Source organism: Megascapheus bottae, chromosome 21, assembly GCF_031878675.1.
Source record: "Megascapheus bottae isolate mThoBot1 chromosome 21, mThoBot2.hap1, whole genome shotgun sequence".
NCBI lineage: Eukaryota > Metazoa > Chordata > Mammalia > Rodentia > Geomyidae > Megascapheus > Megascapheus bottae.
In genome coordinates, this window is record NC_143529.1 from 14470052 (window position 1) to 14489201 (window position 19150).

Here is a 19150-nt window from a genome sequence, read left to right on the forward strand (position 1 = left end):
TTTCATGCTCCTAGCTCAATAAATACAGATAACCTTACTATCTCACATGTATAGCTGAGAAAACTAAGACTATCCCAGAAGATGAGCAAACTGACACAGTCAAACGTTCACTAAGTGAAAACCCAGAACTATTCCTCATCTCTTGCTGTTTTGCCTCTTGTTTTTCGAAGAAGATTCTATGTAGATAGACAGGATTGTCCAGTTTGAGGTAGCTTCAGACCATAACACAGATGTGGAAGGAACAGGGGCCAAGAAAGGTCACAAAGAGAGAAGATACTAAAAAAAAAAAAAGAAGTCTGGTGGTTCAGATCATGTGAGAATGGAAAGTCCATCTGGTTTGGACAGAAATCCAAGGTCCCAAATGGCAAAGAGGGGCACAGGCTGAGAAAAGTATTTATAAGACAAAGTTTGTTTTGATATTTGACAGATCCATCAGCAAATAAAGGCAACACACCACAGTCATCAGTGCTCCAGGGTAAGACCTCAGTGCTAGTACTAGTTTAAAAGGTTGGACAGAACTTAGGGTCTTTAAAAGTGAAGGGACAATTCTGACAATACCAATAATGTCTTGTAATTGAATAGGACTTGGTTAGTTACATAGTCATTTTCTATGCATTTTTTTCTAATTTGATCTCCCAACAACTCGAGCATAGCATTACTATCCCTATCTTAAAGAAAATGAACATAAGGAAATGTCTCACCCACAGCCAAGTGTCAGGGTCAGGACTTGAACCTAGGTGCCTTGACTCTGAGCCAAATGCTCTTACTTACGCCAGAGCAGCTGAGCAGAACATTAAAAAATGTCTCCTCCACTGGAGCTTGTATCTTTGGTAAGAGCTTCATCACTAGGCACCCAGCAGGTTGTGGTGGAGAAAGTGAGACTGGAACCCAGTGAGCCTTGCTTCCATAACAGGAACCTCCAGACAATATCTATGACTAGATAGTTTGTGGGTAGCCAGTGCACAGTGGCAGTCCTTGTGCTCATGAAGCCCACAGTTCATTGGAGACACACAGAAAAACAGATAATTAAAGTGGTGAGTGATTGCATAGGAGCAGAACTTTTCCAAAGCAAGTATCACATGTGCATTATGCAAAAGAATTTCCATGATTGTAGCCATTGTACCATATAAATTTAACCAATCATGGCATGATTTTCTCACATTTCTGATTCAGAAATAAAAGATGAAGATTAACTGGTATCTGGGACAGATAGATGCACCTTGGCAAGAATACCTCTCTTGGTCTTCGAGCTCTCCCCCAAGTATCAGTTTGTTTTTTTAATTCCTTTCCTACAGGGTCATTATCCCCATATTTGCCTTCTCTCTGAATGCCCCTCCCCATCAGACCCATGACTTTCTTCCTTATCAGTGAGTGGACTCACATACCATCTTTTGCTTCTTAGCTCTTTCTGTCTCCTCTCAGGATGGCAGTCTGATCTCTGGGGTAGATATTGGTACTCCTACCTGTTTAAGATGCTCAATGATACTTTGGAATTAGTTTATCACTATCATTAGCCATGCTAAGGTGGCCTTCTGGGTCAGTAAAATACTGAATTTCTTTTTATTTTTCAATCTGCACTCTCTTATTGTTGTTATTATTATTAACTCATTAGTTTATCAATATCATTAGCCATGCTAAGGTAACCCTCTGGGTCAGTAAAATGCTGAATTTCTTTTTATTTTTCATTCTTCACTCTCTTTTATTGTTATTATTATTATTATCTTTCAGTAGTTGTACAAAGAAAAGCAGCTGAGAGTTTCTTTTGTCCAGATTTAGAACTATAGACGAAAGATAAGAGGATTATTCTTTTTTCAATTTTTATTGAAAAGGTGATGTACCGAGGGTTTACAGTTACAGCAGTCAGGTAATGAGTACATTGCGTTTTGAATGGTGTCCCCTGTTTCCTCCTTTTCTTCCAGTTTTTCCCTCCTGACCCCTCTTCCCACAAGTTGTATAATTCATTCTTTAGGTAAGCATTTGAATTCTGAAAGTAATTCTCAGTGCCCAATGCCTAACTCTCCTCCATCCGTCATTTCTTTCTACCTGAAAAGTCACTAGAAAAAACACTTAAACTTAGTTATTTTTCCCATATTGATTTTCCCTGATTATTTTTTAAATTCAGTGATGAATGTGATTAACAAATTTGGTTCAAATTTTGGTTGCTGACACTTTTTTAGCCCCCATCGTATACCATATTTATAAATGATTTTAAGAAGGCTAACATTCTGATGAACCTTTTTCAGCTTCTGGTTTTACCAAACCGTAGTTTGCTAAACCAGTCTGAAATTAATCAGCTAAGAAGAGAATCCCCCAGTGAGATGTTGGGAACTAATATGTTGTAAATAAAACAATTAAAGGGCTAGTTCACACCTCATCAAATTGCTTAACAACCTGATAATAGTTGACTACATACGTTCCTCATAAAATCATGGAATAAGGTGGTAAATTCGAGCCTACCTTTTCACAAGTGGGACACCATTTGCAGTTTAGCTGAGCTCTTACATTAACCTGCAGAAAGCTGGGGTGGGAATTCTACAGTATTACCTTGTTGGCTACAGAAATAATCTGCCTAGTACCCCTCATTGGGGACCGTGAATTCTGATCTAGTAATCCCATTAGGCAAGGCACGTTTCCATTCATAATTACACAAGAGTAATTTAAGACTTCAGATTCGTTTTTATCCCAACTTTCCACCAATATGCTTTTACCCATATCATTTCATTGGCTTTTGCGAGAAGAAAAGCACATATTACTTTACAGATAGAGAAACTAAGGCACAGATAACTGAAGGGGCCGAGCCAGGGGCACCTTTGCAAGGGTCAGGCTGAAAGCCAGCAATGTGAGCTGAGGTCATTTTAGATGGAGCCTGTGTGGTTCCTTGTAGGCTCATGAAATTGTGACACTCTCCTTCCTCCCCCACCCCAGCTGTCCAGCAACCCATCAGAGGCCACTTATTCTAATGCCTTCATTTTGCAAAGTTGAAGATAAGACTTGATAAAGTAAAATGACTTGTCTGAAACTCCCTGGATATGACTCTATCTCTGGAGTTCCTATCTGAAGACTGGATGGAGAATCATTTCTAAAGATTTAAAAGTAAAGTGGGTAAGGTGATAGAAATCTCAGTTTACTTCCCAGGACACTGACTTTAATATAAGAAATTTGAATAATACACACCTTTAGATGGATGATGCAAACTGAATGGTGCTGAAATCTAGATGGTGAGATTTATTCACTTGGGGCAGAGACTGTGAATCTAAATAGAAATAAGGGCTGGGGGGAGGGGAAGGTGGATATTATTATGAGAGGCAGGCAGGCAGGCAGGAGCAGGCCTAAGGAAGTCTTATGTCCCCTTCTTGAGAGAGAGGGTCTGACTGATTGTGAACTTTTAAATCTCCATAACCAGCTGAAGAATTTTTAAACAACCTGTGAGCTCTGTGTGCTTGTGTACACCTGGGTGCATGTATGGGTATGTGGGTCTGTAAAATGGGCCTGTGAGTTGCAGCCCTGTCAGAGGACTTCCTGAACTGACATATATAAATGTGGAAAGAATGCATAGAGAAATGGGGACCATGTCATGAGAAAGGGTATCAATGTTTGTGAAGTAATGCACCTTCTATCTGGTGAATATAATGCAACACTTCTATTAATTGCAATAAAAAAATTTTTAAAAAGGTTAACAAACAAGTAGAAAAAGAAGCATAGAGTCTGAGCCACTCTGTCATCAGTATTTGCTTTGTATTTTCTAAGTCTTCACACAGTCAACTTGGACTCTGGGCAGATGATGTGATTTTATTTTATTAAAAAGAAGGGGGGGGCTCTAAGTTTGGCCTAGTAGTAGAGTGCTTGCCTAGCATTCAACCCAGGTTCAATTCCTTGGTACCACATACATAGAAAAAGCCAGAAATGGTGCAGTGGCTCAAGTGGTGGAGCTTTAACCTTGAGAAAGTCCAAGGATAGTGCTCAGGCCTGAGTTCAAGCCCCAGGACTGAAAAAAAAAAAAAAGATGATAGAGTACGACTTCAAATTCAACAAGTACTAAGGCCCTTACTATGGCTTACTATGGCCATTCTGCTTGAGTTTTCCTTTCTTTATTTCTTTCTTTTTGTCAGTCATGGGGCTTGAATTCTGGGCCTGGGCACTATTCCTGAGCTCTTCAGCACAGGGCTAGCGCTTTACCACTTGAGCCACAATGCCACTTCCAGTTTTCTGGTGGTTAATTGGAGATAAGAATTTCATGGACTTTTGTGCCTGGGCTGGCTTTGAACATCGATCCTCAGATCTCAGCTTCCTGAGTAACTGGGATTACAGGCGTGAGCCACTGGCTTACACTGACATATCTTGAGGTCCCCTAGACCTGTAAACACTGAGAGCAGGGTTTATACTGCAGGACAGTGTGATCCCACAGAGCTCAGCAGGTTTAGAAGCTTGGTGTATTCAATAGCAGACAGAGAGCTTAGACCTCTGTCTCTTTGAAGCTCAAAACTCAGTGAGCATGGGACACATGGCAAATAACATTTTATTTGGTAATGGCTCTTTAGTTTTAAATCACTTCAGCATTTACTTTTAATTAATTTCTTTAAATTAGATGATTCATACTTGTAAATATTTGCTCCTCTGTGATAAGCTTTTATTTAAATTATTAAAGCTGTGGTTTCATGGCTGATTTTGAGGACTGAGGTTGCCACTGCACAAACAGAATGCATGGGATGGAGAGGTGGAGAAGCGTCTTAGGTGGGTGCCTGCAGCAGCACTGATGCCAAGAACAAAGCAGAGCTCAAACAAACATAAGACAGGGTGAATTTACATTTTTCCTGGGATTTCCCAAGGATTCAACAAATCAGAGAAGGAATGTAGGATGAAATAACATGTGAAAAACTCACTTACAGTAAAAGCTTGAGACCTATGAATTCATTTGCTGAAGGGATTGGAGATGGGGCATGAGAGGTGGTTCATGAAAGATAAAGTCACAGGACAGTAAGAAACTGTACCAGAGCACTAGAGACAAAGTAGAAGTGATGATGAGGGTACAGTCATTTCATAAGCTATCAATCCGTTTGGGGAAATTATAAGCTTTGATTTGCTAGCTGCTCTGTTTTACTACATCAAAGACCAGGCTGGGTCCTGAAGAAGTTAGGCTGACAGGCTATATTACAGCAGAAGGAGAAATGACAAAGAGTACCCTAATTTCAATAAAAGAAGATTTGAAAGCAAAAGCTTGGTAATAACATTGATAACCAGACTTTACCAGCTGTGCAAAGATCAGTCAGACAATGAAGAAACCCAGGCAAGGAGGGGTTGAGAAGTCTAGCATAAGCCATCTACCTGCAAATTGCTTGATAACCTGTATTACTTGTTAGAAAATCATCCCAACATTTAATAAAAAAAAAAAAGAAAATCATCCCAACAATATAGTTCAGTGACCTTTGTGTTTTAAGTCCATTTCATCTGGAAAAAAAAAGGAAAACTGGAGGGAAGATAATATTAGTATAGAATCTCTCATGCTCCAGAGCATTCTGTCAAATAATGAAATAATGAGCTGGATTCAGGATGGGAGAGCCTGGTTGAAACAACAGCTTAGCTGATTCCACATCTAAATTAATAGAGAGGTACCAAACATGCATCTACGTCTTACCCACTGGCCACTGGGGAAGGGGCCCACTGCATTGGTGCTGAGCGTTGGCACTGGAAGACTGTTAGCTTAATTGTCTCCAGATTCACCCAGCCATATTGCTACCAGAGCAAGGTATCACATTTCAAACTCCCAGCCTGTTAATCTTCCAGGTTAAGCCTCCTTTAAGGCCTATCCCCTCCTCTCAAGGGGCCAGTACCAAAAATCTCAGATCATCATGGAGAAAAACATACTGAAATCCCTTCCAAGAGAAGCCTGCATTGAGATGAGATGAAGTCAGTACAGGGAGGTACTCATATCAAGCCCTTGATACCCAAAAGTGAGCCCAACATTTCACTTTCTGCTCCTGTTTGACTTTCAACTACTTTATTTTAATTAAACTATCAGCAGCATGCCAATGTCTTAAGACAGATGGTGATCTTAGAGGTTTGTGAAATACATTATATAAACATAAGTCTTTTCAATGTAGGAGGTGAGGATTATTAGGTATAAAAATGAGGAACACTTAGGGCAGCTTGCACATTGGGACACACAAAAACCTCTTGGCAATTAGGTTGTCAGAATTTAAATTTGAGAGCATCATCTAAAACTGATAAATATCCATACAACCCACAAAAGAAGGCTGAGCTCAGCTGGGTGATCCTAGATTCTAAGCATCATGGTTCAAAGGCAGCCAGGGCAGGAAAATCTATGAGACTCTTATCTCTAATTATCCATCCAAAAAAGACAGAAGTGGAACTATAGCTCAAGTAGAAGAGCACTAGTCTTGAGCAAAACAGCTCTCAGTAAGGATAGTGCCTAGGCCCTGAGTTTAAGCCCCAGGACCAGCACAGAACAAACAAAAAATAAAAATAAATAAGAGAGCTGAACTCACCCATCTTTAGAAGTGGTACTGTATCATTTGAAAGTAAGTACATTATGCTCAAAATTACTTCAGGTCTAGTGGCAGCTGGCTAGGTGATTATGAAATGTGACTGTCCTTTGTTTTCACACCCACTCCTCCACAATTCTACACTTCTTGAATCATTCCTTCATGAAGCACAATTTTGCCTGAGTCCTAATGTATTACTGCTCTTATAATGGACCAGAATAAAAGAGATTTAAACCTACGATAAAACTACAGCCCAAAGGTGGGAAGCCACACATAGTTAAAAAAGACATTTGGTAGGACCCAATATATCTAGCTGTAATGACAATAAGAGACAGTCTAGATTTCCAGTAGGCCAGCTCTGTCAATCATGTCATCCTCCAGCGGGACCATTAGAAGAGACTACATGTTTAACAAATCCCACAGCCCTTTGGGTATCAGCATCCTTTGATCCTTTGGAAAAAATGAAGGTTCCCAGCCCATCTCCAGGGCTGGAGCCTCAAAGTATTCATGATGTGTTGTTATTGTTTGCAAATATACCGTTGATATTGTGTGCATGTGTGATTAAACTTAGGGTCTGGCAATTGCTAGTTAAGCTTTTAGAATTCAGGCAACTTATACTCCTCTACCACTTACTTTCTAAGTCCTTGGAAATGAACCACCATCTTTTGCAGATGAAACCTGCCATATTCAGATACACTGAAACTTCTAGAACCCCTGTTGCAATAGAGAGACAGATAAGATTTAAGCATCCAAACAACTTATGATGGTGTGTTTCATTGATTCTCTTAAAAACAAACAAAAACACCTGTGGTTTAAAAACACCACAGAGGCCCAGGGTAATTGATATAAAAGAATGACCCAAATGGATTTCATTATTGTTTTGCAGCCACTCAAGACATCTTTTGGTTTCCACGAATTTCCTTCTCCCATAGGCGCGAAAGCATGGCCTTTCTCGCTGTCCTTGGCACTACACTTCAGAAACTGCTCACCCCCTCATAGAGGAAATTGTTTTAGCAGGATCAGTTTTTAAGGAATATTTCCCACCAGCTGACAGGATGAAACACTGTTAAGGGCCATCTTCCAGACTGTGTCTGCCAAACTGTTGTTATATAGTGGCTGAAACTCATTGCACATGCATTTAGTTAGGAGCAAAATTCTTGTGTTTGTAGTCATTGTGGAAAAACATGAAAGGAAGGAAGAATCAAGTGGGGTGATCAAAATTATAATTTTTAAAAACTGCCTTAGCAATGTTTTATGGGCACTTGGTTATTACTGTTTCTCTCTTATTTTCTCTGTAAACATCTCTCTGGTGTTTACAAGGGCCAGCAGCAACTGTTCTACATTCTGTTCAGGTTCTTTGCCGAGAGCAAAGGCCTTCCCCTCATAATGCAATGGGAAATCCAAGTGATGAAAGTGGGATTTTTCCCCCCATCATCTTTTCTATAACATAGGCCATCAAATGATCATTATACTTTATGATTCTCTAAAAAATATTCTGTCAAAATCAAAGCTATGTGATATGCATTACAAAAAATTCTGGTTATCCTGACCAACCACCTTCATGCCTGGACCAACAATGGAGGCTTGGTAACTGCAAACCTGACCCTGAAGGAATTCCAAACACAGACTAAAAGCATCTCTTCCCACATAGCATGAGCTGCTCAAGAGCCTACGAGCATATTACTTTGCACTGTTTTAGTCCCCACAGCTTTGCGGTATTTTAGAAATGCCAGAGGGAAAAAATTCATCAGCACCCACTCAGCTACTAAACACTCTGTAGTGAGCTTAAGAGGAGTTACTTCCTTTCATTCCAATCCCAAATTTGGTCACAACTAGTAACAAGAAACAAAAAAAAAAATTCATAGATTACCTTGAAACTTTAAAACCTGCCTTTGTTTTAACTACTGATGGCACACACAGTATTTCTCAGAAATTAAGAGGAACGGGGTTTTGTCTTTTGGGAGGTTTTCTATAACTGGAAAATCCAACATCTTTGTTTAAACTGGATATTCTTAGCCTTTGCTCAGAATTTCTCTGATTTTAACACTTGTCACCGAACCGCTTATTTTTTTAACCTACTAAACTTAGCCCTTCTCTGTCTTCACTGATCATGTCTTGGTCATTTCCCCTTTTGAGCTTTCTTTACCCTTTCCTATAAGAAGTTCATTGGAGCCAGGTGCTCTTGGCTCACACCTGTAATCCTAGCTACTCAGGGGGCTGAAATAAATCTGAGGATCGCAGTTTAAACTAGCTGGCAGGAATGTATGTGAGACTCTTATTTCCATAAACTACACAGAAAAATAAGTAGAAGCTTCGGGCTCATGCCTGTGATCCCACCTACTCAGGAGGCTGAGAGCTGAGAATCGCAGTTCAAGGCCAACCCAGGCACTACAGTTGGTGGTGAGACTCTTATCTCTCATTAACCACTGGAGAATCAGAAGTGGTGCTGTGGCTCAAGGGATAGGGTAGTAGCCTTGAACTGAATTGCTCAGGGACAGAGATCAAGTCCCACAACTGACAAAAAAAAAAAAAAAGCTAGAAGTGGCATTCTGACACAAGTGATAGAGTGCTCATCTTGAACAAAAGAAGCTCTGAGACAGCACCCAGGATCAGAGTTCAAACCTCAGGCCCCGCTCCCCCTCCAAAAAAAGAAAAAAAAAAAAGCTCATTGAATGAGATACACCTGTGGTTCTTAAACCTAACCTCAAAATAGCTAGGTACTTCCTGATCATCTCTATATTGCAAAGATTTCTCAATGCTATTTGAAGAACAAAGGGTTCCAAATTTTAGAAAGATAAACTATAGCAGACTCAGATCTGCAGCTTAAGATACTGCAGCTCTCACTCACCTGAATTCCCTTCTTGAGTGAGAGGAAAGGGTGTTGAGTTAAAGCATATGGCGGAGAAGTTTAGTCTTCTCTTGGGCATGTATGGCATATATGAAAGTCATCCACCATCCGTGCGTATTCTCATGGAGAAAAGGTGAGTTGGTGCAGGGACTGGGAAGCCCTGGACATGCCCTCCATCTCTGGTGTGTGTTCATCAACCACAGTCTAGTCCAGTACCTGAAAGCAAAGCCATCACACAGGACTATGATGAAGCGTCCCCACTGTCCTTTATTTAAACCCTGTACTACACTGTACTCTGAAACATACACCTTAAAATGTTCCTAAATTGTCATGCTTACCACAGAAACAAAGAAAATTTATGTGCCAGAAGATCATAGAAATAATCCTTAACTGATTCTTAAATAAATAATAAATAAGCCTAACTTGACCTTAGTAAATCTAGTTTTATAAGTTCATCTTGAGTCAAGATAGCTTTAAACTTTCTAAACACCAGTAAGGGTGACCTCATTGGTAAGCCAGGCTATTAAATTGTAGTCTAAAATTTATGGAACACCTACTATGATTCAACTACTCTACAAAATAACAAAGATAAAACAGTACAATCTTATTCTTGGGGATCAGAACAAGCCTATAGTCTCTAGCCTAATAAAGTTTATAGTATTTCCATGTTGGAACCAATCCAACCCTTGACTCAAGCTTCCATTTCTCCTTACCTTCTTCCTCTGAAAAAGTTAAGTCCGTTATTTGAACCATCTTCAATTCCTGCTTCTTAGTGAGCTGCTTTAATCCACCTCCACCTCCTATCCACATCTAACCCTCTATGATTACTGCATATGTTTGTGACTATACTCTTGAATAAAATCAGCTCACAGTGCCAAGTGCTGCACTGAACTCCAGGAGAAATTACGAGATACAGGAGACTCAGCATACCTTCTAGATGCTCATTCTGGTGTACTATGTAGATGCACAACGCTGGGGGAGAGACAAATGTGAAGAGAATGACTGCCTATGGTGAGCACAGAGGAAAGAGTTGTTCCTTGCAATTCCGGAGGAGAAGCATACAAAGGTGGAGAATTTAAACTTGTTCAGACTCCTTCTTCTACTCCAATGTGAATAGCCCCTTCACTCCCACAAAGATTTGTCCTCCCAGTATTGACCACTTTTCTCAGATTTGTGTTAACAGTATAGGCACATTTTGCTCTGTTTTGCTTAATGGAACATATCAAGATAGCAGAGAAAAAGAAAAACTCATGAAAAAGGTGATCTCTATTGTTCTTCACATGTAAATAATGTGGAGCTTTGTCATGCCTGGGCCAAATGGTTACCATATATTATTACCTGTATGTATGTAATAAAACTAAGTGCCTGAGACAGAATCTGAATATTTCAAGCAAAATTTGAATACTTCTGGCTTCCAGAAATGAGCCTACCCAGAAATTTTAAAAAGCAAAAAAATTTAAAGAGGGGCCGAGAGTTTGGCCTAGTGGTTAAAGTGCTTGCCTAGCATGTATGAAGACCCGGGTTCAATTCCTCGGTACCACATACATAGAAAAAAGCCGGAAGTGGTGCTGAGGCTCAAGTGGTAGAGCTCTAGACTTGAGAAAGTCCAAGGACAGTGCTCAGGCCCTGAGCTCAAGCCCAGGACTGGCAAAATAAATAAATAAATTTAAAGATAGATATTTTCATGACAATTCTCTCAAAAAAGTGATAAAGAATATAAACATAGGCTTGTTTCTGATTCCTTGAGCGGCTGTGGTTTCTCTGTGAGATTTTAAATTGGAAAGTCTTAAAGAAAAAATGATAACACATACAAATAAGACTCCTGAGGTTTTGTGAAAATGACAGGTTTTGAAATACTGATACAGTGCTGCTTAGGCTCTTGTTTTAATCAGAATCTTCTGGGAAAGCTGCCCCTAGATTTCTCAGGGTTGGCTCAAAGCAAGTAGCATTGATCCATGACTTATCACGAGCCCTATATAGGTCCCGGATAGATCGGTTTTTGTGCTTCTCTTACAACACTAAATTTCACATAAATGAACAGACTATGTGATTTACAAAGCAAAACAGCCAGCTTCCTCTTCTTCCTTTAGCCAGTTCTGTAATGAGGAGAGTTATTTTCCATTTTAAAAATTGTTCTTTTAACTGGTCATTGGTGTTCATATCTATAGTCCTAGCTACTCAGGAAGCTGAGAGCTGAGGATCACCGTTTGAAGCCAGTCCAAGCAGGAACTCTGAACTGCAATTCACTACTGAAAAAGTAAAAGTGGAACTGTGGCTCAAGTGGTAGAGTGCCAGCCTTGAGTGAAAGAACAAAAGGACAACACCTAGGCCCTGAGTTCAAGCCCTAACACCAGCACAAAGAAAAAGAAAATACTGTTTTTTAAATTTTTGTGGGGGTGTGCACATGTGCAAACAGCATGTGATAATATTCATACAAAGTTAAAGACCATTCTGGTCAAAAAAGAAAAATGTCTGGAAGAAATGATGTAACACATCACCCTCCAAAAGAAAGAAAAATTCTCCTAGCTCTCTTTGAATCATAAATAGTGTTTTTATAGGCCAACTCGTTGTTTTTCTTCTCTCTGAGAAATTAAAGATGTAACTGCTATGATGAGTTCTACAGGAAAAAGGCCATTTCCAGGGCTTCACTTCTTGATGAAGTACAGCCCCCTCCCTTGCTTTCTGCCACGTGTCAGCAAACTCCCAGAAATATAATCTTGCTGTTACCTTGTGATCATCCTCTTTGCTCAACGGAATTGCCCCTCCCTCTCTTCTCCTTACAGCAAGAACTCCATGGCATGGTGGGAGGTGGAGGTGTGAAAGACAGGATAGCTGATGTCTCTCGTGTGCAGTGTGCATGTCGTAGAGTTACTTGGCGTGGCTTCTGCCTCGTCACCACTTCATCTGGATTGTCTCTCCAGAAATTAAAAACAAAGGGGAGAAAGAACATGTGCCTGTCTTCCATAATGTTCTGTTTTAAAAGAGAGCAATCTCTAGGGAGAGAACAGGACCCTGAAATTCCAAGGCTTGGAATTCTTCCTCTCCCTGTTCCCATTTTAAACAGGAAACACTCTTGCTCCAAGAGTCCAGAGGGAGCATTGGTTGTATGTTCATTTTAAGGCAGATAATGCTTATATGTTGCAAAGTCAATGATTTATCCTAAGGGTTTAAAACGAGTGCAGGAAAACCACATGTTTCACTTCATGCTGAGTAATATTTTCTGCTAAGTTTCGAGAGAAAGCACAGGTTAAGGATTTTTTGAAGTATTTCTGTTATCTCCAGCATTAAGCCAGAGCAAATAGAAATAAGAAGCCAAATTGATTGTGGGTGCAAGGGTTGGGGAGGTTGAGGCTTTAAAAATTCTTATACTACAATGTATAATAAGTGCTGGAAGTTTGCTAAATCAAAACTGAAATTATCTGGGAAAGACACGATGCAACCTGGGTCCTTTCTTTTCCAGGGCTGGAGTGACAGATGATAAGCAATGTATTTGTGCTCTATTTGTCATGGGCAATTTAAAACAGAGCAAAAGCAAACTGTGCTGAATAATAGCAGCTGATGCTGTCATAACTTGTACGCAAACAATTTAATTTTTTTATCTGAAAACTCTCACTAACTAAATTACTCCAAGCTCAAGGATCTATCTTTCATTATTATACACAGCCAAATTAAGATGCGTCTACACAAATGTAGTGGGAGAGTTCTATTGTTCATCTTTATGGATGGGTGGATGAGTTCACAGGCTGTTTTCCACATGCACCCGTGCCCAGAGCTTGTCAAATCGTCATTGATTTGGGAAATGGACAGAGCCTTTTTAACATCCAACTCTGCAGATTACAGAATGATTTTGACCCTCATTGACAGTAGCTGATTAACCACAGGCACTGTGTTCTTACAGCTCTGTCATTGCTTTCAAGTGTTCTATTAGTCTATGCTCTGACATCAGAAAGCTTTTCGTTAATTATTATCATTGCTGGTTTTCTTTTAAAAAATAAGTTAATTAATTAATTAATGAATTCCTAAAAGGGGAATTGGTTGAAAGTGGAAGGACCCAGGGCCATGATTGTGAATGGTGGTAGTAAATATGTGCACAGAAGGTTTATGGGATTTTAAGAGCTGCAAACAGAAGTCATGTGTTTCACCCCAGGCTAGACAAGATGCCGTCATCTGCACATTGTCTAGAGACGGATTGCTTCTGTTATGGCAAACAGATCAGAAGATGCTTGTTGTCTTCAGTAGAAGGATCCAGGCAGGGTCGCTTCCTGTTAGTGTTTATTCTTGCCCTGGACCTTTTCTGTATATCTTCCCATTACACAAGGCAACTGACAGCTGTTTTAGGTTTTCCCATTCTGCTACTGGTGGTAATCCTTGGTTTTGCGATGTGATATCAGAGTCTGGGTGGGTAATTCCCAGCCCTAGGTTGGGCGATTCTTCTGAGAACTAAGGAAGGAAAGAAATACTAATCTATACAGAAGTAAGTGTGACAACAGCCAAGACAACAGGTCAAGACCATATAACACTGAAAGTGCCCCTCCTAGACCTAGGAAAGGAGTGAGTGGAACAATGGGGAATGTGTGGCTTCAGCTAACCTCTACATTTCACATGTCATATCTGGAACAGTCTTTGGGGAGTCAAAAGGCTGAGCAAGTATGCTGGGCTGTAGCCTTAACAGAGCCAACCTCACTACCTAATGGAGGAAGCTAGTTCAGCTGCTATAATAAAACATCAGGCTGGGCATGGTGACTTATGCCTGTAATACTAGCTACTCAGGATGCTGAGATATGAGGATTGCAGTTCAAAGCCAGCCCGGGCACTAAAGACTATAAGACTCTTCAATTAATCTCTAGAAAAGGGGAAGTGGGATGTGGCTCAAAGGGTAGGGGTAGCACATAGCAAGGCCCCCTCTAGCCTTCGCATTGCTCTGCCTTTCTCAGCACTGTGGTTTTCACCTGCTGTCTCAGGTGGCTACTCCAGTGGGCCCACACGAAGGACAGTACAGAAGGGCATGCATGTCACTTCTGCTTACTTCCCATTGTGCAGGCCTCGTTTATTGCCACAGTGAACTATACCGAAGGCTAAAGCGTGCTCAGTAGCTGCTGACATGAGTCTCTGCTTTTCTTTCCAGGGGAGGACCAGCAGACCCTGCAGACTATCTGACCGCAGCACGCCGAGGGCTCTACAAGGAAAGGGAGCTTCCGTACTACCCAGGGGCTCATCCTGGGCATCCACCCAAAGCAGGGAGCTATGCCCGGCCCCCAGACCTGAGGCTGGCAGAGCTCCGCTATCCTCAGTACTACCCACCTCCACCTGCTCCCCTGCACAAAGGACCCTTCCGACAAGATGTCCCACCTTCTCCTCCTCAACACCAGAGAGTGCCAACCTATCAGGAATTAGGCAGAGCAGGGCCCCAAGGAAGCAGTGACCAGTACCCCTATCACTCCCAGGACCCTCGGCAGAAGAACCCCATGACTGCAGCCGTATAGCTGAACACCGACAAGATCAGTCCCACAAGGAAGATGCCCAGCGCCACCTTCACCGAGTCCCTGACGCCCTTCTCCAGCTTAACCTTCTCCACGGTACACCGTAGCGTTTTCTCACTGAAGATGCAACACTTGACTGGATCTGGGCAGGAGAGGAGAAAGAAGGTTGGGGGGCAGGGGGAATAAGTGAGGGGTAGTAGGATGTTGGATAGTGAAGAATGAGGAAGAACAGAGTCATAGAAATGATCATTCCTGATACTTGAAAGGCTTGTATAATTGCTCAGTTCAATGTCAATGCCAACTGAATAAGCAACTAACAAAGGTCAAGTCCCATGTGACACCCCCCTATCTAGGATTACCTGTGCCATGACATCCATCCCACATCCCACAGGTTGGCACTAGAGGGACGGTCTCTTCCTGATACCCTAGCCCATTTAGAAGGACAACCTTGGACCTTCCCTTGAGCAGGAAGCCCTACAGAGTAGAAGGATAAAGGAGCTAGTGACTGGTCACCAATGGAGTCCTGGAAGGAAAAAAGCAACAGGAAATATGACTAATGACCTCCTTTGAAACGTTTCCTACCCAGAGGAGGGCTACAGAGCCCTTCTCCTCTGGGAGAAGTTGCAGAACTTATCAGAGCTTCCAGAAAGAATATAGTCCAAGGACCAAGTAAAAGGCTATTAGAGAATTGACATTCCCGGGGTCCTAACCTTTTCCCCGCCCACATCTCAGACACAGTCACTTAGGGAGGTAGTTTGTTTCAGAGTTATCCATAAGTTTTCTGCCTCTAATTTTTGCAACTGGGGCCTCTATTTTAGGACTCCTATGAGAGAGCTAGAATATACCTGGGAGAAAAAGTAAAAGATGGCCTGCTGGTCAGGCCACCCAGGAAAGCAACGCACCAAGGGTGCAAGTTCCACACTGAGTGCCAAACAGAACCCATCTGAACTCAGGAACAGTCAGGAGCTGACCATGGCCACTGGAGACTGACCACTAGCAGCAGTAGGTGATAGTGAATGATTGGTGTAGTGGTGGTGATGGTAATGGGGTGTGTGTGTGTGTGTCTGTGTCTGTGTCTGTGTCTGTGTCTGTGTCTGTGTGTGTTCAATCCTGTGTGAGCAGTCTGGAAAACAAAAATGCTGTCTTGGAAGTTTGATGAGGAAGGGCAAGGAAGAAAATGGAGAAGAAATATGTGATTAAATCAATCTGTATCTGCCACATTTCATTAACATATGTTAGGGTAAGACTTCTAAATGCAAAAGGCTTGAGAAGCTGAAATCTAATCCTCGAAGAAACAACTGCCTCCTAATTTCTTCTATGGTTCATTGCTATTTCTATAAAAGCAAACATCTAGCCAAGTTCTGGCAATCCTAACTACTCAGAAGACTGAGATCTGAGGATCAAGGTTCGAGGCCAGCCTGAGCAGAAACCCTGACCTCCAGCTAACTACCAAAAATCTAGAAGTGGAGGTGTGACTCAAATGGTATAGCACCCATCTTAGGTTTAAAAAAAGCCAAGTAAGAGTAAAAGGCCTTGAGTTCAAACACCAGTGCCAGCACAAGGAAGGAAGGAAGGAAGAAAAGAAGGAAGAAAAGAAGGAAGGAAGGAAGGAAGGAAGGGAGGGAGGGAGGGAGGGAGGGAGGAAGGAAAGAAGGGAGGGAGAGAGGGAGGAAAGAAAAAAATCTAAAATATAAAACTTGTAGCTAGAAGTGTGACTCAAGTGGAAGAGCATCTGTCAAGCCTGTACAAGAATGGAGTTTAAACCTAGTACCTTTAACCTAAACAAATAAATATATAATTAAATAAGTAATTAAATAAATAAAACTAAAAGCCTAACCAAATAAACGCATACATGAAAGACAGAGAAATAGCAAAACTTGAGAGCAACCATCTGAATTTCTCAGTGGCTATTAAAATACTCTAAATCTTGTTACATTCCCTTTTTATTTTCCCCTTTTTCCCCAGCCCACCCCCCAAATGTCTTGAATTCAATTTAGATATATTTTTACCAAGCATGGGATACCTCCAACTTACAGGATAAATTTATTATTATAGAATACACAGGGTATCCATCTGACTTTGTTTAGGCTTTTTTTTATTTTAAAAAAGCATTTTCCCAGGTGCTGTGGGTCACCGTTGTAGCCCTGGCTGTAATCCTGAGATCTAAGAATAAAATTTTGAAGCAATCCTAGGCAAGAAGGTCCATGAGACTCTTATTTACAATTAATGACCAGAAAGTCAGAAATGGAGCTGTGGCTCACATGCTAGTGCCAGCCTTGAACAGAAAAGCTCAGGGACAGCATGCAGACCTTGAATTCAAATCCCAGGACACCCCCCTACACACACACGTACACACAAAATAGAGTTTTATTACAAGAAGAGATACTACTGCTGGTTTTAGACATAAGCAGTGTGGTGTACTAGACTTCAAAAGTAATCATTTTCCAAACCACAATCACTGTGACTCTCTGAAAAACAGACTATCCAGTTGTTTTGGTCCTTTGTCATCTCCCTTAAGTCAAATACCTTCAGATTATGGATAATTTGTTCAGAGATGTCGGCTCACCCAAAATGTGGTGCAAGTAAGCCATGCCCATATGTTCAACATTGCCTTTCCCTTATGCTAGCTAAATCAACCTCAAAGAAGAAAATGATCAAATGTGGGGGGGGGGAAGAGCTCTTCGAAGCATTCTCTGTTTTAATCAAGATTTTATAGACTACCGGCCATCTCTAAACCAGAGGCTCATGGAATAAGAATGTGGCTATTAAGGGGTGGCCACAAGCCATGCAAGGAAAAGACCTGGGCCCTGAAGAAGAAGGCCCCATGTGATGCATATCCCTAGTACCTCCTGGATTCAGAGCTCAGGGGAAGTTCTTCCACATTATGACTTTGCATTGTATGCAGTCACTGAAATCACTGTTGATCTTCCAGGGAAGTCAGGGATATGAAGGTACAATTAAAGTGAACCAAAAAAGAAAGAAAAACCCCTATTATAACAGCTTTCTTTTCTTGATTGAAATATAACACTCCATTTGATACTGCCTTAAAGAAATTTACCATTGTATTTGTGACAGAGGATCCATCAAGCTGAGCAACAATTAAGCACAGCTTCCATGTAAGCTTTATAAATACCTGTGTACTAACCTTCCAGCTGTCACCTCCTTCAGTTTACACAATAGTCTCCTAGTGTTCAGGAGAGCAGGTTGTGTAGAGAAGTTACAAGTCCAGGTTATAATCATCAGGTGCCCTAAAGCAGGAAACAACTATTCCTGGTCTATTTCCAGCTTGGAGGAAACTCAGTCAAGTGTCTCCTTGTAGTTCTGAACCCTAATAGTCTCCCTGGAATAGAGTGGCATCCTGCACTACAAAGCCATCAGCAAACACCTGCCCAGCTCTGGATCTGGCTGGATCATTCAACCTTCAAGATGATATTTGGCCTCAAGTCACTAGGTATTTTTAAAAGCCCCATTTTTCTCTCATTGGGAAGGAATAGAAAGATGAAATAGAATGCACCACTGAAAACCTTTAGATTCAGGACAATTTCATCCTCTACAAGAAAGAGAAACCCAACATCTCATTAATCCAGCAAGGCACTGGCCTGTAATACTATCCTGCTTGGTTTAATATTGTTGCCTTACAATTCCAAATCAGTGACTGGAGTGTTTATTAAGTTGTGGTTCAGTTGCAAACAAAAATTGGGATGGGGGGAGGAAGAGGGAAGTCATGCTGAAGCTCATTATTCATAGAGGAAGCCCTGCTTTTTTTTTTTTTTGCCAGTCCTGGGCTTGGGCTCAGGGCCTGAGCATTATTCCTGAATTTTCTCAAGGCTAGGGCTCTACCACTTGAGCCTCAGCACCACTTCTGGCTTTTTGCTATGTATGTGGTACCAAGAAATCGAACCCAGGTCTTCGTGCATGCTAGGCAAGCACTCTACCACTAGGCCAAACTCCCAGCCCGGAAGCCCTGCTTTTAAGTAAAGGAGATTTGAGATTTTAGGATAGCTTTGGCTAGCAACAAAATAAAATTAAAATTAAATCCATCATCTCTCCTGAAGATTCACAAAAATTCTTAAATTCACCTGTTAAGTTTAGAAGGATCAGAAAAGCTCGTTTCAGGACTTGGAGTTTGACCCGGTAGCAGAGTGCTTACCAGGCATGCATGAAGACCAGAGTGCAATTCCTCAGTATCATATACATAGAAAAAGCCAGAAGTGGGGCTGTGATTCAAGTGATAATGCTCTAGCCTTGAGAAAGCCCAAGGATAGTGCTCAGACCCTGAGCTCAAGCCCCAGGCCTGGCAAAAAGAAAGAAGAAAAAAAAGG

The 19150-nt window shown here is 41.3% G+C and overlaps 1 protein-coding gene across 3 annotated transcripts in view; it reads left to right on the top strand.

Moving 5' to 3' along the window:
* The window catches only part of Pard3b (par-3 family cell polarity regulator beta), a 963936-nt gene extending 947495 nt beyond the window's left edge, over positions 1–16441 (top strand). For all 3 annotated transcript variants that reach the window (XM_090354671.1, XM_090354668.1, XM_090354669.1), the window contains one exon: positions 14474–16441. In XM_090354671.1, coding sequence (XP_090210797.1) covers positions 14474–14831 — 358 coding nt within the window. In that variant the 3' untranslated portion in view covers positions 14832–16441. The remainder of the gene's footprint in view (positions 1–14473) is intronic.
* The last annotated feature ends 2709 nt before the right edge of the window (positions 16442–19150 follow it).